At 57.5% G+C, this 24,230-nt stretch overlaps 1 protein-coding gene across 1 annotated transcript; it reads left to right on the forward strand.

Annotated features, from left to right (window-relative positions):
- Positions 1–668: 668 nt before the first annotated feature.
- On the forward strand, positions 669–22,784 carry MAP2K2 (mitogen-activated protein kinase kinase 2). Its single transcript, XM_068979890.1, has 11 exons — positions 669–808; positions 4,502–4,712; positions 9,000–9,146; positions 14,044–14,121; positions 14,775–14,826; positions 14,897–15,021; positions 15,590–15,803; positions 17,635–17,699; positions 18,808–18,869; positions 19,745–19,790; positions 21,504–22,784. The coding sequence occupies exons 1-11, from the start codon at positions 717–719 to the stop codon at positions 21,612–21,614; spliced, it is 1,203 nt and encodes a 400-aa protein (XP_068835991.1). The 5' UTR covers positions 669–716; the 3' UTR covers positions 21,615–22,784.
- The last annotated feature ends 1,446 nt before the right edge of the window (positions 22,785–24,230 follow it).

A 24,230-nucleotide genomic window follows, 5' to 3' on the forward strand; every position in this document is an offset into this window, starting at 1 on the left:
TCTCTTTCATGAAAGAATGATGGTAACTGACATTATGAATTTACAGGACATCTTCATAATTGGCAAAAAGTCTTAAGTTGACTCTGACAACTTAAGTGTTCCACAACTGCTGAGGATTTTGCTGGCTCACGCAGTCCCAGTCTGGAAACCGCAAGGTTCTGAAGAGCTGACCTCTCCCCCACGCACACCTGCCCACCCCATCCTCAGTCTCGCCCTGCCTCCCCCTGCGCCCCTTCCTGGTGCCCCAGGCGCATGCGCATTCGCTCGGTGGAGGCGAGTGAGTGCGCACGCTCCGGGCACCGTCTCGCATCCATCTCCCCACCTTTTCCCTTCGAGGAGGCAGCCTCAAGCTGATGCGCACGCGTCGGGGCGAGGGGCGGGTCCCGGCGCGGCTTCCCCAGGTGGTGGCTCTCGCGAGAGGCCGGCCCGCGATCTCGTAGCTCCCCCTCCCCTCCCTACGCCTCCCGGGCTTCTGCTGCAGCGTCAGCCCCTGTCCGGCTTCGGTGGCTGCGGCGGTCCCGATCCCGCGGCTTCAGCCCCGGCGACCTTTGGGGCCCCTCGGCCCAGATCCGCCGGACCGCCCATCCTCGTCGCCTCGGCGCCGGCCTAGGCCGCGGCCGCAGCCCCGGGCTCGCGTCGGTACCGCCCGCTCCCGGCCCGCCCCCTATGGGCCCCGGCTAGAGGTGCCGCCGCCGCTGCCGGCCCGCGGAGCCCCGATGCTGGCCCGGAGGAAGCCGGTGCTGCCGGCGCTCACCATCAACCCCGCCATCGCCGAGGGTCCGTCCCCCACCAGCGAGGGCGCCTCCGAGTGAGTGGGCCGGGCCGGGGCCGGGGAGAGGACAGGATGTGTGTGTGTGTGTGTGTGTGTGTGTGTGGCGGGGGGGGGGGGGGGGGAGTGTCCCAGAGTCGCGAGGTCTGGGGACGGGGTCGAGGAGAGAAGAGGGGAGAGGCCCCGAGTAGCGAGATCTGGGAAGGGGGAGTCTCTGAAAGGAGAGGAGAGGGCCCAGGTAAGATCGGAGGAGGGATCTCTGAAGAGGAGAGGAGAGGATGAGGGACTCTGAGTATGATATTGGCGGGAGGGGGTCCCTGAGTGGTGAAACTGGGCTCTGGCAGGGTTCTTGCTGGGAGATGATGGTCTGATAGTGAATCGGTCCCTGCGGGGATAAGACGGGGATATGAGGCCCTACAGAGTGAAGCTCTGGTAGTGATCCTCACCTGAGGGGAGAGGATGGGTCAGGGGTCCCTAGTGGTGATATCGGAGGAAGGGGGAGGAGTCCTTTAGTAGTGATGTAGAGGGAAGGAAGGGGTCCTTGCATTCTAAGAACGGGGCGCATGGGGTTCCTGAAAGGAGAGGATGGGGCTGGCAGGGTCCCTGGGAGTGAGCATGGGGTGGGGTGGGGGTCCAAGAAAAGGGGAAGAGGGTGCCTGAGAGATGAGGGAGGGTCTCAGGGAATTTGGGGGGAAGGGAGCCTGAGAAGATTTTGCTGGTGGGGAGAGGAGCTGCTGAACCTGACGAGAATGGTGAGGCGTCCTGACAGGGGCAGAGAGGCTGGAGAAGTGGGGAGCGAGGGCGATTTGGAGGGCCGGAGGTGGGGAAGACTCGGAGCAAGAAAGAAGTCAGGGGGCCTGCTGGGACCCCTGAAAGCAAATGAACAGAGAGATTCTGAATTGAATGGATTAACAAATCCTTGAGGGGCTGGAGAAGTGGTGGTGGTGGTTTGAGGCCACGGAGGGGGATGGGAGGACTTGAGGGGAAAGAAGGGGACAGAGAAAGAACCTGGGCCTTTGGGGTTACCGGATGGTAGACTTGTCTTCAGAGCACATCCCTGACCTCCCCACTTCGGGTCTCCATGCTGGAGTGGAGCAGGACCGTCCTAGAAAGCCCTGGCCTGGGTCCGTGTGCCTTGTGCAAGGTGTGATCTGTGAGAACCCAGAGGTGATGGGCCAATGGCATTTTGCTGCCTCTCAGGGGACTTGGCCTGCCTGTAACCAAACGAAGGAGGAGCGCCTTGATGCACATGTGTGTGAGTTCACATCTTTCTCTGTCACCGAGGGCAGCTCAATGTGGGGACGCGTTCCTGATTCTCAAAAAAATTCACTTATTCTAGGGACTTCTCTGGCAGTCCAGTGGTTAAGACCCTGAGCTTCCAATGCAGGAAACACAGGTTCGATCCTTGGTCAGGGAACTAAGATCCCACAAGCAGTATGGCTCAGCACCCCCCACGCTCCAAAAAAATCCACTTATTCTTACAAGAGAGCTCCTTCATCATAGTTGCTCTCTCTCTCTCTTTTTTTCTTAAAATGTGATCTGTGATTTCCATCCCTTCAAAAATTGCCCCAGTAGAAGAAGCCGGCCATTGGAATTCCAGAGTGTTGTTTTGTTTTTTAATAACCCCAGTGGAGTTGCCATTAAATGTAAGATGGATTAATCAGCTGACTCCAGAATGCATTTTAGATGTCTGTTGGCAGGCTGAAGACTTTCCAAGGTCTGAGGGTCTGGCCACAAAACCTGCCTCTTCAGTCTTTCAGTGGAGGAGTCGTGGCACATACATTGACTCCTTTGCCTCCTCTCCTCTGTCCATCGCATCCTTCTTCCCCCTTTATCCAGGTCCCGGCTCAGGCGGCCACTCCCATGAGCCCGGGCTTTGCAGGCAGACTGGACACAGGTGTCATTCACTCCGGCCTGTGCCACTTGCTTGCCTGTGATCCTCAGGCAGGTTACCCACCCTCTGAGCCTTCTCCCTCCCTTGTGGGCTGGGGTCTGCAAGAGACTCGCCTCCCAGGAGGATCATGAGAACTCAGCAAACTGGTTAAAGCTCTGGTACCTGCTCGTGATGTGGCACCTACCTCCCAGCGACCTTTTCTTGCTACCAGCTCAGGTTGACATCACTCAGAGGCAGGTCATCTTGCTCCAGGGTGTCCTTTTGCTCACATCTCTTTAAGTTGTAGGCAAGTCATGATTGATCTTGGGGATTGGAAGGTTCCTGCCAGAACTCCAGTCAACCCCTTTATCTCCTGCTTGAATCCCCCCTACAAGGTCTCCCCGAGCTGGGCGGTCAGCTTTGGCCTAAATGCCCTGGAGATGGACTTCCCTGGATGCCCAGTGGTTAGGGCTCTGAGCTTCCACTGCAGGGGACACAGGTTTGATCCTTGGTTGGGGAACTAAGATCCCATGTGCTGCACAGTGCAGCTGCTAAATAAATTAATAAATTGTATAAATGCCCTGGGGAGTGGTGGCTGGGGGGCCTCTTCTTCTCTAGAGCTGCACTCACTGTTTGGCTAGAGCCCCTCGCCATGCCAGCCCTTGACACATGGTGTGTCCAAATTCATTGGAGCTGTAAGCATAATATGCTTTCCAGATTAGTTCATTTCACCTGATTTTTTTTTTAATGTGGCTAGAAAATTTTTAATTGCACACATAGCTTATGTTCTTTTTCTTAAAAAAAAAAAAATTTGGTTGCATCTGGTCTTAGTTGTGGCATGTGGGATCTTTAGTTGTGGCCTGCAGGCTTAGTTGCTCCACGGCATGTGGGGTCTTAGTTCCCCAACCAGAGATTGAACCCACGTCCCCTGCATTGCAAGGCAGGGGATTCTTGTCCAGGGGATTCTTAACCCCTGGACAACCAGGGACGTCCCTGTTCTCTTTCGGGCAGCCCCGAGTTAGTCCTTCCGGGCACTGAGCATTGAGCTGGCGTCCACCTGCCTGTTACAGGGAGCTGCCTTTAACTCCAGGAATTGGTTCAAAGTCAAGTCACCAGGGAAAATAGCATACTGTCAACATTTCCTTTGAAAGTTCCCTGAATCACCCAATAAAGTGCCATATATGTGGTTGGTTTTTAATCACCAGGTCTAGGAATGTGTGTGCGTATAAATGCTTAGTGTTTACAGTAGTGCTTGGGATATAATAAGCGCGGGCTGGCGGAACGGAATGCCCTGCATTTGTCCGCACCATTTATAAATTATGCCGCTGTCTTTCCCCGTCCAGTGGCTGTGTGTAATCCATTTAAATTAGAGGCACGGGTGTAGCAGCTTCTTGTCGTCCTCCCCTAGGTTCTGGTTCCTTGCTCTGAGGCCACTCTGAGTCTCAGTTTGCTCCTCCATCCTCATGAAAAATCCTGGGGACCTCCACTCCGTGACCCCTGGGCTTCTCCCCATGGTTCCTTCATCTCCTTCCCGTGTGGTCCAAGCCTTTGTGTCAAGAAAGAGGCCTCCTGGATCTGATATCAGAGCCATCGACCTACAGCTCATCCCCGAGATCTAACCTTTATGATGTGGTGAGGGATGGCTGGTTCTCTGGGAGGCTGGCTGTGTGTCTGTGGATTGTCTGTCTTTCCTACCAGATGGTAGGCTCCTGAAGCACAAGAGTCAAGTCTGACTCACCTGCTGGCCCCAAACCCCAGGGCCCGGGATGCAGTGGTGGCTCAGTGACACTGGCTCAGACCGAGTCATCTCCTGGTGGCTCCCACACTCTCGCTCACCCTTGCCCTCGGGGTCTCTGCAGAGCACACCTGGTGGACCTCCAGAAGAAGCTGGAGGAGCTAGAGCTCGACGAGCAGCAGAAGAAGCGGCTGGAAGCCTTCCTTACCCAGAAGGCCAAGGTTGGCGAGCTCAAGGACGATGACTTCGAACGGATCTCCGAGCTGGGAGCCGGCAATGGTGGAGTGGTCACCAAGGTCCAGCACAGACCTTCGGGCCTCATCATGGCCAGAAAGGTGAGCCGCAGCTGGCAGTGGGGCGGCTGCTCCGTCCGCGTGCTCTCTGGGCGCCGGAGGGGCAGCAGTCCAGGCAGGCTCCCTGGAGATGGGAGGGAAGGGTGAAGGGTGCAGGCATCTGCTTTCCGATTGGCTCCTAGGCTCAGAGGCCCCCCCCTCCCCCAGCTTGGGGTCTAATTAGATTGTGGCAGTGCAGGCCTGCCTCATGCAGCCCCTTCTCTAAAACTGCCCTCTGCCTTCCTGGCTATAGCTGCAATTCAGATTCACAGGAATGGACTGGCTTGAGAAAGGAGCAGATGGAAGAGAGGAGAGTCAGGTGCCCTGAGAGCCGGCTGCCCCCTGACATCAGAGCCAGAAAAAAACCCTGCCCACCAAGACCAGCTGCTGGGAGCGACGGTCACCTTTGGGGGATGGGGTCCAAACGACGTGTGTTAGCCAGTGTTCTTCAGAGAGAGGGAACCACTGGGGACATGGTGGGGAAGAGTGGACACTTGCTCAGGCAGTCATAGGGGCTGGCAGGTCTGAAGTTGGCAGGACAGGCCTGTGGGCTGCAGACCCAGGGAAGAGCTGAATCTGGAGGTGGATCCCCATCCCTTCTTGGAAGGCCTTCACCTGCTTGGATAAGGCCCACCACTTAGAGGGTCATCTGCTTCCTTGAGAATCTGATGATTCCTGTGTTAAATCACATCTAAAAATACCTCCACAGTGATGTCTAGATGGGTGCCTGACCCAACAGCTGGGTGCCGTGGCCTCACCACGGGGTCATGTGCAGTGACCATCACCTCCCTGTTCAGTGCAGACCCTGATGCTGAGACGTCCCTCGTTGGGGCTGCTGTGCGGCTGCCCTGCTGGTCTGTGGGGGAGGGTCCCTGAGAGATGTTGGGGGTAGGGAACAGGAGGAGGTCAGTGGCTCCTGCACACGTCCCCAGGGCCGTTGTGTTGATTGGTGACTCAATTCATACAGTCGTCTTCCTTCAGACATAGAAAGCCCCCTGTTTGGATCCCATCACCTGGACCCCATGATTTCCAAATCACATTCTTAGACACTTGACCACCCCGTACCCTGGTGACGGGGGATCTGCACAGGGCCTGCCTTTCCTGGGAGACGTGCGTTTAGGGCTTCCGCCGGGGTCTGTCACTTGGCTGTCCCTCTGCCTGCCGAGCTCCTCCCTCCTGAAATGTACAGCTCCTCGTTTTCTATTTCTGTCTGCTTTCCACAGGCCTCCTTTTCCAAACCAGAGCAGCCCCAGAAACCCCTGCTCTACCTGAAGCGCCCCCCACTCCAGGGAGCAGAAGGGCAGCCATGAAATTCAGACAGCAGTGGGGGGTGGGAGGGACTTGGACTCAGAGTGCTCCTCAGGGTCGGAAGGGTCTTCAGGCTGGCCAGGACTCTTCCAGGTGGTAGATAACCTGACTTATGTAAGAGAATTTGTCTACAGCTTCCTTAAAGCCTGTGAAGTGGGGCTTCAGAGTTTAAAGTTGGAGAGACGGGCAGGTGTAGTCTAGCTAGGAGCCCTGCCCCATGTATGTCTGTGCCCCAGCTTTGACTCCCGCCTCAGTCACAGATTCTCTTTGCTGTTTTTGCAACTTTCCTGAGCTTCTATAATCCTTTGAAAATAAAAACTCTGGAGGGGGAGGGAGGGGAAGGGACTCCCCTTAGCAGTCCAGTGGTTAGGACTTGGCACTTTCATTGCCAGGGCCAGGGTTTGATCCCTTGTTGGGAAACTGAGTCCAAAAAAAGAAAGAAAAAAAGAAGGATCCAAAAACTGAGGGGAGTGGGTCTCAGATTTTGTTCCGCATCAGGCGTGATCTCCTCTGGTTGCCTGTGGCCTGTGCAGCCACGCACCCAGGGTCACACAGTTCAGGAAGACCTTCCCCGGTGGCCCTGGAGCCCTCAACCGGTCTGTGGGGGTCCAGAGCTCCTGGAGAGCCAGTTCACCCCAAAGGCCTGTTTGCCGGCATCCAGCCAAGGACACAGGTGGGGAAATGGACATGACACAGTGGTTTTTGAGGCTCAATGACCTCCTTCCTCCACTACCCTTGGTAGAATTCTGAGTTCCCAGGAAGCTGAGTCTGAATTCCACACATTCCAAGGGTGTGAGCTTATCAGATGGCCCAGGTGTGAGGGTGAAGGTGGGGCTGGCTGTCAGGATCAGCAGGGATCCTGCTCTGGGCTGTGGTCCCTCCTGGCCCTCTGATGGGCAGGGCAGTATCCTGACCAGTCCCACAAGACCCAAGGGAGCTGGTCTCCAAATGTTCTCTGGACTCCAGAGTGGCGCCCCTACTCCTCCTGCGTCCTAGTGAGAGCCCCAGGCTCGAGTCCCGGGAGTGTGTTGCGCCCACGTGGCTCTCCTGACTTCCTGTGCTCCCAGCAAAGGAATGTGTGTTCAGCCTCTGTGTGTGTTCCTGCCCTCGGCCCCTCTGGCTTTAAGAACGGAGTTACAGGCCTACCCAAGGCCACGTCCCAACACTGGCCCCCTTCTTTGGAGTGATGGCCCTGAGTCAAAGCTGGCACAAAACCTCAGTGTGCACTCCTGTGCCTGTAGACCAGCAGCTCTGTTCTACTGAGGACCTGAGGCTGAGCTGGTTGGTGTCTGGCTTGGGCTTGAATCCTCTTGGGTCTGTTCTTTGCAGTTGACCTAGTCTGTGGGCATGAGCTGGGTGTCCCCTCACAAGAGAGAACCATCTTGCTGGGGGTGGCTGTGGGAAGGCACGCTGTCCAAGGGCCTGCAACCAGAGCTCAGCTCTGCAGGCAACCTTCAAGTAGGGGTGGGAGGTTTTGCCTGGGGGCCTCGTGGGTACCAGGCACCGTGTTGCCAGAGTCTTCCACAGTTCTCCAGGTTTTAAGGGGCATTCATGTGGGTCCCACACATACACTGTGCCCCCTGAACTCGGCCCACACCCCTCCAACAGGCAGCTCTCTGTCCTTCCACCTGGCACCCCCACCTTCCCTTGTCCATCTGGCTGAGTCCCACCCATCCTTTGAGGCCTGGCTTCAGTGTCACCGGAATCCTGGGTCCCACCTGTCTGATTCCTCTATCCACACCTCTGCCACCTGGGGTTGCTCTGCCTGTGTCTCGCCCATTCCCGGTGGCATGTCCCCTCCAAGCAGGACCTTCTCTGCTGTCTGCTCATCACTGGCCCTGCGTGTAATCAACTCCACAGAAATGTCTTGAATTGCTCACTTTCAGATACCTGGGCTCTGGCTCTGCCTCTGACAGGGGTGGGTGGGAATTATACCGTTTCCTTGTGGTATCATGATGGCTTGGGCACCTGGGACTCTGAGCAGCCAGGTCAAGGATCCACAGCCTGGCTCTCTCCCACCATGCGGGGAATCTTGGCTTCGCTTGGGGTTTGTAGCTGGGCATTACTCTGGGCCCCTCGTCAGCTGTCTTCTGCATCTCTAGGTGGTCATTTCCTTCCTCATCTTTCCAGGTATCGTGATGAATTTGGTGACAATCCTTTCTGTCGACTTGGACTCAAGCGGATGGGGAGCCAGGCTCCCAGGGGGGCAGCAGAAGGCTCTTTGTGATCTCTCAGCTGGCAGGGGAAGGGGAACCCACCCCGATGAGGGGCAGCGGTGAAACGATTGCCCTGTTGAACAGGGCACTGCTGGGTCTGCTCCTGGATGGGCGACACTGCACAATTTGATTCACAGAGCTCCCCCTGTAACCAAGTGGACAGTGTTGCCTCTGATGATACTTTTTTAAATAGCTTTAATGAGATGTAATTCACCTACCATACAGTTGAGCCTTTCAGAGTGTTTACCTCAGTGATTTTTAGTATATTCGTGGAGCTGTGCATGCGCCACCATCATCAATTTGAGAACATTTTCATTACCCCGAGATGCATTCCATCCCCATGAACAGTCTCTCCCCTGCCCCACCCTCAGGCGCTGGCAACCAGAGACCCGCTCTCTGTGACTGAGGGTCAGCCTGTTCTGGATGTTTCCCATTAATGGAATTGCACCCTGTGTGTCCTTCTGTGTCTGCTCCTCTCACTTAGCGTTATGTTCTCAGGCCGCATCCATGTGGTAGCGAGTGTCGGGGCTTCTCTCCTCGTCATGGCTGAGTGATGCTCGCATGCGTGGAGGGACAGCATCCTCGGCCTGTCCCTCCTTCAGTTGATTCAGGGCGTACAGGTTGCTCCCATCTTCCAGATTCTGTGAACATTCCTGTTCAAGTCTGCACTTGGGTGTGCGTCCTCAGCGCCCAGGTAGGTGGATGACCCCTCCTTTCCCGCCCCCTCAGCGGTGCGGCCCTGACCCTGCGCCCCTCTTTCCTGCAGCTGATCCACCTGGAGATCAAGCCGGCCATCCGGAACCAGATCATCCGAGAGCTACAGGTACTGCATGAGTGCAACTCCCCATACATTGTGGGCTTCTACGGGGCCTTCTACAGCGACGGCGAGATCAGCATCTGCATGGAGCACATGGTGAGCCCACCCCCTCCCCCACCCCCCAGAGCCCTGGCCTGTTCCGGGGGGCCTAGCACAGTAGGGAGGCGGTGCAGCTGTGTACACACTGCACATAGCTTCCTTCGTTTCTTAAGCACCACGTAGCCTCCTCTCCATTTTGCTTTCTCCCCGGATCCATGGGAGACACTGCTCTCTGTGGGCTCAGAGCTGGCCCCATTGTGTTCCCTCTGTTGGTCATCCCGGCGTCCATGTGCACCCATCGGGTGATTTATGAAGCACTGTTGGTGGACACTGAGGTTGTTCCCAGTCCCTGCCGCGTTACGAATAATGCTACGTTGAAAGTCCTTGCATCTGGGACTTCCTGGTGGTCCAGTGGTGAAGACTCTACGCATCCGCTGCAGGGGACGCGAGTTCAATCCCTGGTCAGGGAACTAAGATCCCACATGCTGTGTGGTGCAGCCAAAAAAAAAAAAAAAACCCAGGAAAGTCTGTGAACCTAAGCAGGCCCACCTGGGGAGGGCTGCTTGAAGAAATGCTTGACTGCTCCTTCCCACATGTCCTCTAGCCAAAGTGCGTGGTCTGGGGCACAGTTCTGGACCCCCAGCTCAGGCCTGTGGGGACCAGGCCTCTGCAGTGGAGGGTGGGCGCCCATCTCCTTTAAACCACGACTGATTCCTATATGCCCTGTCATTAAGGAACTCTGGTCTCAAGGCTCAGAAATGGGTGGGATTGAATGTCATGAAAGCAGAAGTGGTCAGAGCTGAAGGCCCCTGGAGGAAACATTGCCGGCCCTCTGCCACCCGCCCTCGGCAGGTAGAGCCCTGCCCGAGCCCAGCTGTCCAGGCCCCAGCCCTTGGGGGCCCTTGCAAAACCAGGATGCAGTGTGGCTTTCAGCAGGCAGCTTCTGTTAGGCCTGGCCTCCAGCGCACTGTCCTCTCTGATGGTTTTGTAATGAAGTCAGGAAACGAATTTGAGCAAGAGCCCACCAGGAATGCTTGTGAGCCACAGGGAGGGTTCTCCCCACAGCTGCTTTGCCCCCACCTGGCAGTGCCCACTGGGTGCCCTTTCCTCACTGGGGAGAAGGCGGTCATATCTGCCCGCCCACCTGGCCACCTCCTTGCAGATGAGAGTCAGGAAGAGTCAGGGCGAGAAATGGACGTGAGGTCACTCTGGTCTGAGGGGGCCTCTGCTGTATTGTAATGAACCCCCCACTCCCACCCCCACCTCTCTCCTTCTTCCCTCCCCACCTCCACCTCCTCTGTGTTCTTGGCCACAGCACACAGGCATAGCACGTGCAATCTTAGTTCCCCGACCAGGGATCAAACCTGCACTCCCCGCTTTGGAAGCACGGGGTCATTAAGATGCTGTGAAACCACCAGGGACATCCCCCTACCTCCTCTTCAGCCACCCCCACCCCTGCTCCCTGGATATCCTGAGTCAGGAGGCTCCTCTCTCCTGGCAGAGGAGAGGCAGCGTCCCAGCCCTGCCCCTCCTCTTCCCTCTCCACTCTCAGTGGGTGTGAAGCATCAGTTCCTGTGAGGCTTCTTCCTGGAGTACACATGATGCTGGGGAGATGCTGGATTCTCTTTGCTTGCTGGGCTTGTGCTTTAAGCTCCTGGTTGGGCTCTTCTGGTTCACTTTCATAGCAAGCATAAGAGGTGGACACGTAGGTCACATGTAAACTCCAAGACATGGGCTTCAGTGTGGCCTGCACACCCTGCTTTCTGCTAACAGGTGAGGGCCCACAGAGCTGTGCCTTAGGGAGGGGGCGCCCTGGGCGGGGAGGGTGTGAGGAAGGACAAGGCAACAGGCAGCGGTGAGAGAGCCTGAATCAGTCATGCCCTTGGGATCCTATACTTAGTGGTGACGGGGCACTCGCAGTCCCCCCACCTCCCTTCGCGGGACTCTAGAAGAATGTCACACTGTGTCTGTCCGAGGGGGTGAGGATGAGGCAAGGTTTTGCCTGTACGCAGGGTCCTGCTCTTTGGTTCTCCTCTCCCACCAGAGAGCTTCCAGCTCTAGCTTGTGGGAAAAGCCCCCCGGCTGTGATGAGCAGCCTCAATTCAGCCCAGAAGGAGAAACTCACTTACCAGTGCAGAAAACAGCAGAATCCGCAGCTACCCCCGCATCCAGACCTGTTCCTAGGGGAAGCAAGGGCCTGGACCAGTGGACAGTGGTGTCTTGGGGCCGCAGCGGCCCGGGAGCAGCTGACCGCTCAAAGGCACCTCTTGGTATTTCTTGGCCTGCAGTCAAATCTACCAAAGAATGCAGACCCTTTTCTACAATAATGAAAAATCAGATGCGTCCTTCAGCAAAGGGGAGGTAAAGAATGACAGCAGGCAACTTCCCAGGGGAGAATCGAAACCCACAGTTACGCTTCAGAGAAGCAGACCTCCAGGAGAAAAGTGTGCGTCATACGAACCCACGGATGAATGGACAGACAGACAGGCTGAAAACGCGGTCTTCCTCTGTGCACATGGGTGCACATGGATGTGTATACAGGAGCATGGAAGAATCTGGAAGAAAATAAGTCACACTTTGGGAAGGCTGGTGGAATTGCTGGGAGATGAGGGTGCAGTTCATCTGCATTTGAATTTTTAAGAGGAATGTATCAGGTTGCTTTGGAGGTCCAGTGGTTACGAATCCGCCTGCCAGTGCAGGGGGCACGGGTTCAATCCCTGGTCCGGGAAGAGTCCACACGCCCTGGAGCAGCTAAGCCTGTGTGCCGCGACTACTGAGCCCACGCTCTAGAGCCCTCTACCCCCAGGAGAGGCCGCCGCAGTGAGAAGCTCTCACGTGGCAACAAAGACCCAGAGCAGCCAAAGACAAATTTTAAAAAACCTTAAAAAAAAATGGTACTAAAAGAAACATGTATTCGTGTGCTCCCTTCTCAAGGAGCGGAGGGCTTTGGGATGCTCAGAGGACACAGGGCCAAACTGAAAGCTCGCGGTCATGCATAAGGAGTAAGACCCGGGCTCAGAGGGAGCTTGCTGTGGGGCCTCTCACGCCACATCCTGTCCAGTGTCTCCTCAGCTGTGGACCAGGGGCTCTCCACTGGGCAATGTGGGGGCCCTTCACGGTTGTCATAGCCAGGGAGATGCTTCTGGGGGGCAGGGATGCTGCCCATGGTGCCCAGGATGGCCCCTCACATAGAATGGTCCGTTCTGATGTTGGGGGCGAGGTGAAGAAGAACCTCACTGTGTTCTGATCCACCTCTAGACCCCAGCCTGGGGCCTCTCCTGCCTCCATCTCCGGATGAATGTTCTCCCTGAACACCAACCCACAGACATATCACAGCCCTCCAGAAAAAACATTCCTTTAAGGTTGAGAAAATGAGAAGAAGGGCTTCCCTGGCGGTCCAGTGGTTAAGAGTCCGCCTGCGAGGATGGGGGAACACAGGTTCCATCCCTAGTCCGGGAAGATCCCACATGCCATGGGGCAACTGAGCCCGTACCCAACAACTACTGAGCCTGTGCTCGAAAGCCCATGCTCCATGACAAGAGAAGCCACCGCAATGAGAAGCCCTGCACACTGCAGCGAAGAAAAACCCCTGCTTGCCGCAACTAAACAAAGCCCAAGTGTAGCAGTGAAGACCCAGCACAGGCAAAAATAAACAGATAAATAGTTTTGGGGGTTTTTTTTAATGAGAAGAAAAGGAATTCCCATCTCACCAAGCATGTAGAATGGGGCTGGGTGCACCAGGCCACCTGGTCCCGTGGGTTCCTCTCCAGCCACACCCACTGTGGGTGCGTGCACAGCCACTCGCCCTCAGTCTGGGGCAAGTCCATAGAACCTGCATGGATTCCCAAAGTGTCAGAGGGCCTGGGGTCTTCCAGAACTCTCAGCACAGCCCTTCTCACTAGACACAGTGGGGACAGAGTGCTAGGAAGAGGGACTAGGCATCCCCGAGGCTGCAGGCTTCTTCTCCACCCCCCAGCTAAGTGAGAGGCCTCCTGGGGCAGCAGGTGGCCACAGGGGCCCTGGAACAGGGGAGAGAGAAAACAGGCTGTCGTCCCAGCCTCGAGTTCCCATTTCAACCACCTCTCCCAGCATCCCACAGGTCCAGCTCTGGCTGCCAAACACCCTGGGGGGTTTTCTGCGTGGCCAAGAGGTGCTGTGGGCTGGTCGGCGACCCCTGGGGTTGTGGTCTCCACGTTTGCACAAGACCTTGCACAAGACACTGGGTTTCTGTCATTTCCTCATTAGCGTGTGGATTTGGGTCCCCGCCCAGGTCGGGGAACCGACTAGGGTGACCTGTGTCAGGTCCTTTGCTGGACATCCCAGGAGCAGGACAGAGAGCAGTGGCTGTTGCTTGCTCCCCCTTCCGCTGTGCCCCTCAACCATCAGGCCTTCCTGGAAGAGCCGGGGAGGCTTTGGCCAGGGAGCAGTGAGGGAACCCATGGGCTTGGCCTCCCTTCTGCACTGGACGTTTGCAGCTCGCACCCCTGTGGTCTCACTCCCCTTTCCGTGGCCATGGCCAGCTTGCTGAAGGGGACCCAGGCCCCAGAGCTGCGAGTCCACTCAGGTACACTCTCTGGTGCTCCGGCTGTGAGTTCGACCTCTAGCCTGTGGAGCACTGGCCTCTGTGGCTCTGCTCTTCCTGCTGCTACCTGGCAGCCTTGGGAAGGTTGAGTCCTGTTGTCCAGCCAGGGCCTGGGTTTCAGGAAGCTCAGCTGCCTGGGAACACGGTGGCAGCCTTTCCGCTTCTTGAGTCCCTGGAGCAGTGGGAGTCCCTGCCTTGGGCCCACGGGTCGCCTCTGGCTGTGGTCTGGCCTCTTTGCTGCAGACGCAAGTGAGCACTTGCTCACCAGGAGCCTGGGAAGTGGTTTGTTTCCCAGCCTGCTGCTCTGGTGTCCCGAGGCCCTGGCCTGGCAATGGCTCAGAGCAGCTCACCTCTCCCCTGTGCTGTCCCCAGGATGGCGGCTCCCTGGACCAGGTGTTGAAAGAAGCCAAGAGAATCCCCGAAGAGATCCTGGGCAAGGTCAGCATCGCGGTAAGTGTGTAGGCACGTGCCTGGCCCTGCACTCTCAGGGTTCATTACTGCTCCGCCCCACTTCCAGGTGACCAGGCTTCAAGGAGCCCCTGGAAGCCAGTGGTGGGCATCAGTGTGGCCCCCTTCAAAGAGGCAGAGGTGCCATTGCCAGCCTCCACCGGCTGTGTGCCTTAGTGGGCCAGGCCCCTTTGCCCATGCAGTGGGGTAATGCTCCCCAGCCCATACAGCCCTTGGGCAGGGGGAGGAGATGCTGTGACCCCAGACACGTGGTGTCCCATGGTGCTGTCATCATTGACTGTGGCCTCGCTGACTCAGTGAAACAGCCTCTCCATCCTTCACCCTGTCAGCCTGGGAAGCCTGAGCACAGTCCCAACAGTGAACGGCTTAACAGAGGATGCCCCTGGGGCTGGGGTGACCTCCAGGGCAGGAGGCTGGCCGGACAGTTATAACCTCAGGCCTTGTCTCAGCTCCCAGGGATCCCAGCCCCTCCTCAGACGAGGAGAGAACATTGCCCACGTCACAGGCGGGGGGCTTTGTGAGAGTCAATGAGGTGGGTGACTGTTCCCACCCGAGGATGTGGTGACTGTCTCGTGGCCACTGTGGCCTGGCCCTGGGGACAGTCCCCCTGATGGCACCCTATGGCCCCCCTGCAGGTTCTGCGGGGCCTGGCATACCTCCGGGAGAAACACCAGATCATGCACCGAGGTAAGGGGAGGGCACCCCGGCCTTGGGGCCTGCGGGGCGGCGGTGCCCTCACTTCCGGCTCTGCCCCCAGACGTGAAGCCGTCCAACATCCTCGTTAACTCCCGGGGGGAGATCAAGCTGTGTGACTTTGGGGTGAGCGGCCAGCTCATCGACTCCATGGCCAACTCCTTCGTGGGCACGCGGTCCTACATGTCTGTGAGTCCTTTCTCGACCCCCTGTGCCCCCGGGCTCTTTTGCGGTCCTCCCTGCCACCAACCCCGTCAGTGTTTCCCCGATTTCCAGGTTTTCCAGAAGCCTACTCTTCCCTGTTGTGCCATTTCTATCTTTGCTGGGTTTTTCCTTTCCTTTGAGTTTCCAGTCTCCTTCGTCGTCTCACTTGGGTTTGTCTCTGCCCAGCTCCTCTCCGCTGCTAGTAAAAGTCCAGTTGAGGAGAACCGTCAGTCAGTTTCTGAGCCAGGCAACTGGTCCTGCATTATTTTCGTAGCCATCCAGGCGATTTTAAGAGCAAATTCTGAGAAGTCAGTCTTGGGATTGTCCTGAGAGCAAGATGTCCCTGGGCAGGGTGCTGCCCAGCTGTGGGTTGTGGGTCTGTGGGGGGCTGCTGTCAGCTCAGATGGATGGAGTGGAGGGAGGAAACGGAATGGCTTGCTTTCTGTCGCTGGGTCTCTGGAGGGATCCCAGAGTGGGACAGGGGTGCAGGGGGACCCCAGGATGCCAATCCCTCCTCATCACCCTCAGGGTGTCTCTCCCTGTCTCCCCGCAGCCGGAGCGGCTACAAGGCACCCACTACTCAGTGCAGTCAGACATCTGGAGCATGGGCCTGTCCCTGGTGGAACTGTCCATCGGAAGGTACCCTATCCCCCCGCCGGACGCCAAGGAGCTGGAGGCCATATTCGGCCGGCCCATGGTTGATGGCGCGGAAGGAGAACCTCCCAGCATCTCACCACGGCCGAGGCCCCCCGGACGCCCCATCAGCGGTAGGGCTCCAGGCCGGGGCTTCCGGCTTGGATGGGCCCCAGAGCCTAGGGATGGCAGCTGCCTCCCCACGGGCCCCTCTCAGTGCCACCTGTCCCCCTGGGCCGTGCTCCCTGCGGTCAGCAGTCCTCAGATGGTCCTGTGGCTTCTGGGGACAGCACTGCGAGTGCCCCAGACCCTCCCGTCCGGGGCCGCTGCACCTGTTGCTGCCAGCTGGCTGCATTGAGAGGCTCAGTCCTTAGCCAAGGCGGGGGTGGGGTAGGGGGGTGGTTTCTCCCACATTTTATCACGAGAACGTTGAAGCATACAGAAAAGCCGAAGGGTTGCCCAGCAAGCAGGCTCGCACCCACCACCTGCCATGGCTGTTCTCCTGTGTCAGGCCCAGCCTTTCGGGGAGTGCAAATTGAAAGGAATTCAACTCAGGGTCTCCTCCAGTGGCTGCTTAGCTTCAGCCCTGTTGCACAACCCAGTGTGGGCGGGAAGAGGCGTGTCCCGCAGAGGCCTTGTGGTACCTGGACCAGCCACCTGTGAGATTCAGGCTGATGCTTGCACCATATTGAGGGCTGGCTCAGGGTCAGGGTTGAGGTCACAGCTCAGATGGTATAATTAGACAATGGCACTTAGGGATCTGTGACTTTATTTTTCTTAAGTCAAGTGACCAGAAAAGAGTTAAGTTTGAGAACAGAGGACCATGCAGTGGACTGCAGTTGATTGGCTGGCTCCTAACAGCTTTATCGGGATAGAATTCACATAGCGAAGGACCCACTCAGTTCAGGCTAATAACACTGGATTTCTGTACCTTCACAAGGATGTCCGACCACCACCTTATCTGAGTCCAGAGCATCCTTGTCACCTCAGAAGGAACCCCCGTCCCTCTCCCCTCCCCTGACAGCCAGGAACCCACTCTCTGTCTCTGTGGATTGGCGTGTTCAAGACGTTTCCCATTAGTGGAATCACACCCTGTGTGTCCTGTGTCTGCTTGGGGCCTGTCCACGTCACAAGTGTTGGTGCCTAGCTCCTTTTTTATGGTCACATAATATTCCACTGCGTAGCACCTATTCGCTGTGGACAGACACTTGTGTCATCAGTTGGTTTTCACAATATTTTCAACCCCAGACCCTCTGCTTCCCTGCTGCCATGCCCAGACTGCTGGGCTATTGTAACTTCCTCTGAGGGGAGAACCTTCCCCACCCAAATCTGTGTCCCCAGACTGTGGCCCCACCTTTGCCTGCCTGACTCCCAGAAGGTGCCCCAACCTTCCAGGCAGGGAGGAGCAGTGGGCTATGCCAGGCCATTCGCCTGCCAGCACCTCCCCAGCCCGGCCCCAGCCCAAGTGCCCGTTTCAGGCCAGGGGACAGAAGGCAAAAGTCCAGCTGCCAAATGCAGGCCTTGCCAGCTGGGTCTAAGACAGGGGTCAGCCACCCCAGCCGGCCACCACTGTGAGCCCACAGGTCTGGGCAAGGTCATACACACAGCTGCCCACCCACTGCTAGCCCCACCCCCACCCCCCGCCAAACACCCTGCCTGCACAGGGAGCAGGGGTTTGGATCTGGGACAGCCCAGACGCAGCCCCATGCCAGATATATGCCTTGTCAACCAACGTTCCTGTTTGTTTCTGTGTTTGGGGTTTGTTTCCTTTTTCTCATTCACTGGAGGGTCAGAGAGAAGTTCCTTTCCCAGGAGGGCAGCAGGGCCAGAGAGCCTGCCCTCTGGTTCGGGCCAGGTAGGAGGAGGGTGGTCGGCCTCGTGTTCCACACACTCAGGCCTTGATGCCAGACAGAAGCACAGTGGCCACCTGCCCATCTCACCCGAATTCGTTTCTGCCCCGAGCAGGTCACGGGATGGACAGCCGGCCGGCCATGGCGATCTTTGAGCTGCTGGACTACATTGTGAACGAGGTGCGTGCCCAGAGCCCTGCTGGCAGATTCTCCACACCAGCAGGAGTAAGCTATTGCTGTTGGAAGGCGTTCCCCCCAGAAGAGAATTGGACACGTAGACCACAGTGTGTGCAGGGGAGGGGCCGCAGGGAGAGATGGAGACCCTAGTCTTCAATAGGATGTTATGTTACCAGGTGTGAAGGCGTGTGGCCTCACTTCTACCTGTGATATATAGACCTATTCTCCCCAAGGGGCTGTTTTCTTATCTTTATAGAGATGAACCCAGAATTGTCACTCTGAGCCCAGGGGCTAAGTGCTGGGGCCCAGGCGCCCTGACACCCGCACCTCCTTCTCTGAGCATCTTGGTGTCTGTGTGTGAGGTCGTGAGTCCTCTCACTTCCTCAGAAAAGGTTCAGGCGTCCCCCTCCCCTCAGAGAGCCCCCAGCCCATGAGAGGGCAGTGCAGATGCCCACTGTACAGATGGGTACATCAGGGCATGAGGAGGGGAACAGCATAGGGCCCAGCAGGAACTGACCCCAGAGCCAGCCCTCTCAGCATGGCCACATCACTGTGCTGGGCCCTCTGGGACAGACATGGTTTCTGGTAGCCCTGGGGCATTGGGTCGGCTGGGCTTGGCTCTCAAGGTGAGCAGCTCAGAGCAGGTCATTGATGACAGAGCAGGGCGGGTGGCTCTGGTGACAGCACTTCCTACACCCAGCAGTGCTGCCTGGGCCCGGCTAGCACATCCTCCCCTGGAGCTGGAGGAGTGGGCTCCTCCAGTTTTCAGGCCCAAACCCCAGTAGCTGCTGCCTCCCTGAGATCCAGATCCTCAGCTCACTCCAGGCACTTCCAGAGGGGGCAGGCGGGATGGCCCCTCTCCTTCTCTCCAGAACCAGTTTTGATCCCAACACAAGAGCTCTTGAAAGAAAACCTGGGAAGACCCCGACCCAGGTGCAGGGCAGGCAGCAGGGCTCCCAGGGAAGCTGCTGGAGGGAGTGGGATGGTGCCCTCTCCCTCCATGAGAGGTGTCCTGAGGGTCCCCATGGCCGCACGGCTAGGAGGCATCTTTCCCCCTGATTCCCAAACCATCCTTGACTTCTGACTCCCACCTATCTGGTCTGTCCCTCAGCCTCCTCCCAAGCTGCCCAATGGTGTGTTCACCCAGGACTTCCAGGAGTTTGTAAATAAATGGTAAGATGGGGCAGGTAGGGGGAGCAGGCTGCCTGCTTCCTGGGGTGACCGCCAGGGGATTGGGGATGCTAAACAATGGCAGCATCTGGTGGGAGCAGAGCTCACCTGAGAATTGGTCCCTGTCCCAAAGCTGCTGAGTCTCATCCCCAACTCATCCCCACCACCCTGAGTGAAACCAGGCTCTTTGGAAATCACAGTTTCCACCCTGCTTTCTGCCAGCCCACACCCCAGGTTGCTGGCCCTTTAAGCCTGTGACCTCTCAGCTCCCAGGTCAACCTTCCAAGCTTGTTTCAAGGAGGCGGCCCTCTTGGCCCTTTGTGGGTGATGCAGCCTCAAGCCAGTGGACTGTGGACCTGGAGGGCTGGTCTGCCAGGTGCCCCGCATGTTTAGACGCACACATGGCAGCCCGGGCTTGCACGTCCCACAGCCAATCTGCAGCTGTGGGTGCTGCCATCCCCCACGACCTTGTGAACCTCTCAGTGCCCCAGAAGGCTGTCAGTTTAAAGAACCGCCACTCAGCCCTGAGCTGCCATGAACAACTGCCTTTACATAGTTCTGCTTTTCTGAAGGAAAAACATCCATTTTGACACTTGGACTCCTGAGCTCGGGGTTTTTTATTAGATGTTTAGCTGCGGTTGCTACTAAGCCTCTGAGCAAGCAGCAGCCTGGGGCTTTCCCACCCTCTGTCCCTTTCCCTCTTGTCCTGGCCCCAGGCTCTCACTCTTCCCTCCTGGGCCAGGCATCCTGCTCTCACACCAAAGGGTGCGATGGGGCCCCTCGCCCCTACGGTCCAGGCGGCCAAGGGCAGAAGGATGCAGGCTCCTCCCCTTGGCACTGACTGCCCGCTTCTCTCTCCTACCTCCTGGGACCCACAGCCTAATTAAGAACCCAGCTGAGCGAGCAGACCTGAAGATGCTCATGGTGAGTGACACCCAGATTTTGAAGATTCGGGGTTCCCTAGCAGGCCCTCCGTGCCCCAAGGGAACACCTGAGTGGGCTCAGATGGTGTGGGCTGGCATGTGGAGGCCGGGCGGGCTGCAGAACCCATGTGGGTCTCCCTGGCTCACTGGAGGGTACCATGCAGACCATCTGAGTTCCTCCCCGCTCCCCAGGGACAGAAGGGCCTGTGTGCCCAGGGCTAGGGCTCAGAATGACTGGCCTCTGAGGCGTTGGGGGCACCGCGGGGGTATCTGCCTTCCTCTAAACCACACTGCTCGATGTCCTGGAAACCAAGGTGGCCACAAGAACTGACCTTCTACCAGCAGAGCTGCCTGCCAGCCTCAGGTGGCCATCACAGCACCTTCCACCCATGTCTGCTGTGGACATTAGGCCTTCCTCCATTGCCAGGTCTAACTATCTGAGTCACCCCTGATGCTAAGACAGACAGCCCCTTGTTTATATGTTTTGTGTCTCAGAGAGAAAACACTTCCAGGCATTCTAGGTGTCCACAGAGGAGAGAAGCAGCCTCTTGGGGTGGCTGCGATGTGGAAGTGTGAATAACCTAGCCTGATGGGCTTCTGTGCCCTGCCCACACATGCAGGGGCCCCCCCGCCCAGCCTTCCTCCAGCTCTGCACCTCAGGACCTTTGCACAGGATGGTCCTGATCCTCTGGGGACGTGTCCTGTTGCTCTCTCCCCAGCTGTGGCCCCTGCTCCAGCACCTTCCCCAGAAAGGTACCCTTTCTGAGCCCACCCCTGTTAGCTGCGGTTCCCGACTATAAGTCTGCTGTGACCCCAAGTGTGAGCCTGGCCTGGCACACCTTATAGGGTAGGGTCAGCATCAACCTGCTTTTTTCTAGAAGCTTCTTATTGAGTCCAGTGACATGCGTTTTGGGGATGCATGACAAAAGAAGCCCATGTTCATGGTGGAACGTTACAGACCAAGGGAACAGCAGCACAAACTTTGAAACCCCCACGGTCTCCCCCAACCCAGCTCTGTGCAGTTCACACAGTCCAGGCCCACATCCAGGTCTCTGCCTGGGTGACACCACGCGCTGGGTGGGGCTGACTGCTGTCTTGACCACAGGGACCCTGGTCCCTTGGTTTGGTTTTTTTCACCCAAGCCTGAGCCCCCTTGAGGAAGGTGGGAGTGGTCTTGCCTCCCCAGCTGGTGAAAGACAGATGTCGCTTGGGGGCATAGACTCCCACCCTTCTGAACCAGGGACCTCTGGCAATTCCAAATGGGAAATGTGACTGTGAGGGTCACTTAAACTGACGGAGGAGGTGCGATCCTGCTCCCCGGCCACACAGGCCCTATTTCCAGGCTCAGGGGCCTCAGCTGGTGGTTGCCACCCAGACAGGATGCACGGGGAACTTGCTGTCCTCACGGAGTCCTGTGGTTCAGATCAGATGTCCTCACGCAGGCAGCCCTGCCCCCTGTGACACGGGGCCACACCTGAGGACATCTGTGTTTGTCGCACTGGGGGGCTTCTAGCGTCAGGTGAGGGGGGGTCAGGGAGGCTGCTCCATACGCCACTGCAGCACCCAGGGAGCCCCACAGAGGGTCACCCTGGGCTCCAGGGGGCACGGAGCAGCCTGCCTCTTGCCTGAGACCCTGTCCCACGTCGCTGGCCCTGGGTGGGGGTCCAGCCATCTGTCCAGAGCCAGACTGCTCAGGCCACTCCTTCCCTTTCAGAACCACACCTTCATCAAGCGGTCCGAGGTGGAAGAAGTGGATTTTGCTGGCTGGTTGTGTAAAACACTGCGGCTAAACCAGCCCAGCACGCCCACACGCACCGCCGTGTGACGGTGGTCCTGCTGCTGCCACCAGGCCTTCCCCTCCCCCGCCCTACCCCTCCTGCCTTGCCCTCCAAGGGGACTCACACGTGGCCCTCAGGCCCAGGGAGGCCGATACCGCTGTGCTGTCTTCTCAGATCCTGCTTCCTTAGGTTTAAAGAAAAAAGAAAAAAAATAGGGAAAGAAAAAGCAAACGTGCCAGTCGTGCTTCTTGTTCCTTACCCTTGGGGTCTCGGTCCCCGTCCAGCCGGGGAGGATGCCTCCACCAGGGCAGCCCAACCCCCAGGAGATGGTGACCTTGGGCACTGGCTTTGTTCCTTTCCAAGCTGTGAGGCCTTGGAACGGACCCCAGAGAGAGGGGGTGCCATCTTGGGGTGGATGTGTGCCCCTTGCCTAGCGTCTGCCCCTTGGAGGTGGTCCCCCCAGCCCAGAAGAACAGTTGGGTCCCCGATGGCTATCATGGGTTCCCCTCCTCAAGCTGCCCCTGCCTCTGGCCGCACAGCTTGTCCTTGGCAGAACGTGACCTGCCCCACCAGGAGGTACCCTCCTGTCCCCTCCTGTGCTTCGGGGAGCAGACTCTTCAGACAGCAGCCTGAGCTGACACTCGCTCGGCAGAAAGGAAGCCTTGGGTTTCCAAGCTGTCGTGTGGTTGAAACCCCAGCAGATCGTGCAGATAAGGCCACTCCCCCCACGCCTGCCACCCGACAGATGTGGGCGGGTGACTCTGTTTCACCTTCACTCGCCCAGCAAATCAGAAGTGACCACCTGGGGCACGTCACTCTCTTGGGGCCTTGAACTGTCCAGCCACACCTGATGAGAAATGAATCGGCAGCTGTGAGGTTGTCCCGGCTCCCAGTGTCCATTGGGGTGCCCAGCCAGGCCCCCTGCCATGGTCTGTGTGAGGCTCGAAGCTGAGACCCAGCCTTTCCACCTTCAGGGCTGTCCCGCCTCCGATGGTGGAGGCCGCCTCTGAGCCGTCAGGCGGTAGGAAGTGGTGGAGGGCAGGGCCTCTTCTAAGGCTTCCCCTCCTCCAGACTCTCCGAAGATGAAGCTCTGAGCCTCCCCCCAACCCCAATACTTCCTGAAGGCTTGAAACAAGTTGATATTTATCTGTGATAAGTTTCAGAGGAAGGTTCTCCGAGGGCAGTGGGCCTGGGGTGAGCCACGCCAGCCCTTCGTTTCTGGAGAGGGGCTGCAGAAGATGGGGGCATGTGGCCCTGTGGGAGCTGCTGGATCCTTTTCTTCTCTGGGAGACCCTTCTAGTCTCCTGTGTGCTTTTTCCCCCTCTGTGGTCACCAAAGAGAAGACCAGTTGGTAGCTCTTCCAACCAGGTTTCGGCCACTTCATTGTTGCCCCTGAAATCTTACCTAATTTAGAAAAGAATAAAAAAGATAACTAAAAGTGGCAGAGGTGTGGCTCTGTGGGCACCCCGGCTCCCTCCGGAGCCTCAGAGGGGGAAGGGGACCTAACGGGTGAACTGTGACTCAGCATCTTGGCCCGTGGGCGCCCAGCACTGGCAGTCACAGACAGGCCCATCTTCGGGCCAGTCGTGTACACAGGCAGGCTTCTGGCCTGACCGCTTTCTGTTAACAGAGCCGACAGCCACTTGCAAGGAGGAAGAGACCACGTTGATAGGGGTCCTAGGGGGTGCTGGAGAATTTGGGGTATGTGGGGCTGAGGCCTCCAGGGTTGGTGAGGGAGTCCAGAGAGGAGGATTCGAAAGCAGGCGCCTCCCCCAGCCCATCGGCTCCCCGCAGCCTCTGCCTGCTGTGTCACTTCGCCAGGACCCCAGGGGCCCTAGGGAAAAGACCAGCAACATGTGGCTTCTCCCTTTTCCCATTCCAAGGCTCATCCAGGAACATACTGGAGCCCTGGAGACCACAACGAAAGTGACTTTCGACAGCCCGAGGTCTCCTCTCTATTGCGCCCCCTGCAAATGTCCCTAGACTGGCACCCTCTGCTCTGACACCCTGTCTCTTCCGAGTTTGTGGGGTCCAACCCTGGCTGCTCCCCACAACCTGGTGGCCACAGACGGGCCTAGGGATGCTGTTCCCTGTCCTGCCGAAGCCCTCTCCTGCGAGGGGGCAGGCTCTTAATCCCTGAAATACGTAACTTCTGTTGCTTTGTGGGTTTCCTGACATGTGGGGGTCCAGGCAGAAGGCAGAGTCAGGCTGCTGGCTACTCCCAGGCCCATCCCCAGCTTCTTGTGGAAGACTATGTTCTGTGTCAAGGTTTCTCGTGCCTGTTCCTTAAACCCTGAGATAGCCGAGGGCGTGAGATGACACAACTGCCATGTCCAGGACTCCAGGGACCCCCAGCGCCCCTCTGTCAATCAGGGAACGAATCCGAGAGCTTCAGAATCTGACCTGTTGGGTGTTTTCTCACTTGGGTTTTGAGTTTACTTCACTTTGGGGGGTTTGGGGGCCTTTTTGTGTGTGTATGTACTTCGTTTGGAAGAAGACACCCAACATCTTGTTGATGCAAGTTTCTCTTCAGGTTGAAGTTCTCATATTAAATAGCACTAGGAAGGACTGATGCTGAAGCTCCAATACTTTGGCCACCTAATACGAAGAGCCAACTCATTGGAAAAGACATTGATTCTGGGAAAGATTGAGGGCAAGTGGAG

This window comes from Capricornis sumatraensis, chromosome 9 (assembly GCF_032405125.1).
Source record: "Capricornis sumatraensis isolate serow.1 chromosome 9, serow.2, whole genome shotgun sequence".
Lineage (NCBI taxonomy): Eukaryota > Metazoa > Chordata > Mammalia > Artiodactyla > Bovidae > Capricornis > Capricornis sumatraensis.

Bases quoted from the DNA above. Each gene is read 5' to 3' on its own strand.
- MAP2K2 (XM_068979890.1), top strand. From the start codon at position 717: ATGCTGGCCCGGAGGAAGCCGGTGCTGCCGGCGCTCACCATCAACCCC. The intron at 17,700-18,807 runs GTGCGTGCCCAG...TCTGTCCCTCAG, and splicing joins TGGACTACATTGTGAACGAG to CCTCCTCCCAAGCTGCCCAA. The intron at 18,870-19,744 runs GTAAGATGGGGC...TGGGACCCACAG, and splicing joins CAGGAGTTTGTAAATAAATG to CCTAATTAAGAACCCAGCTG.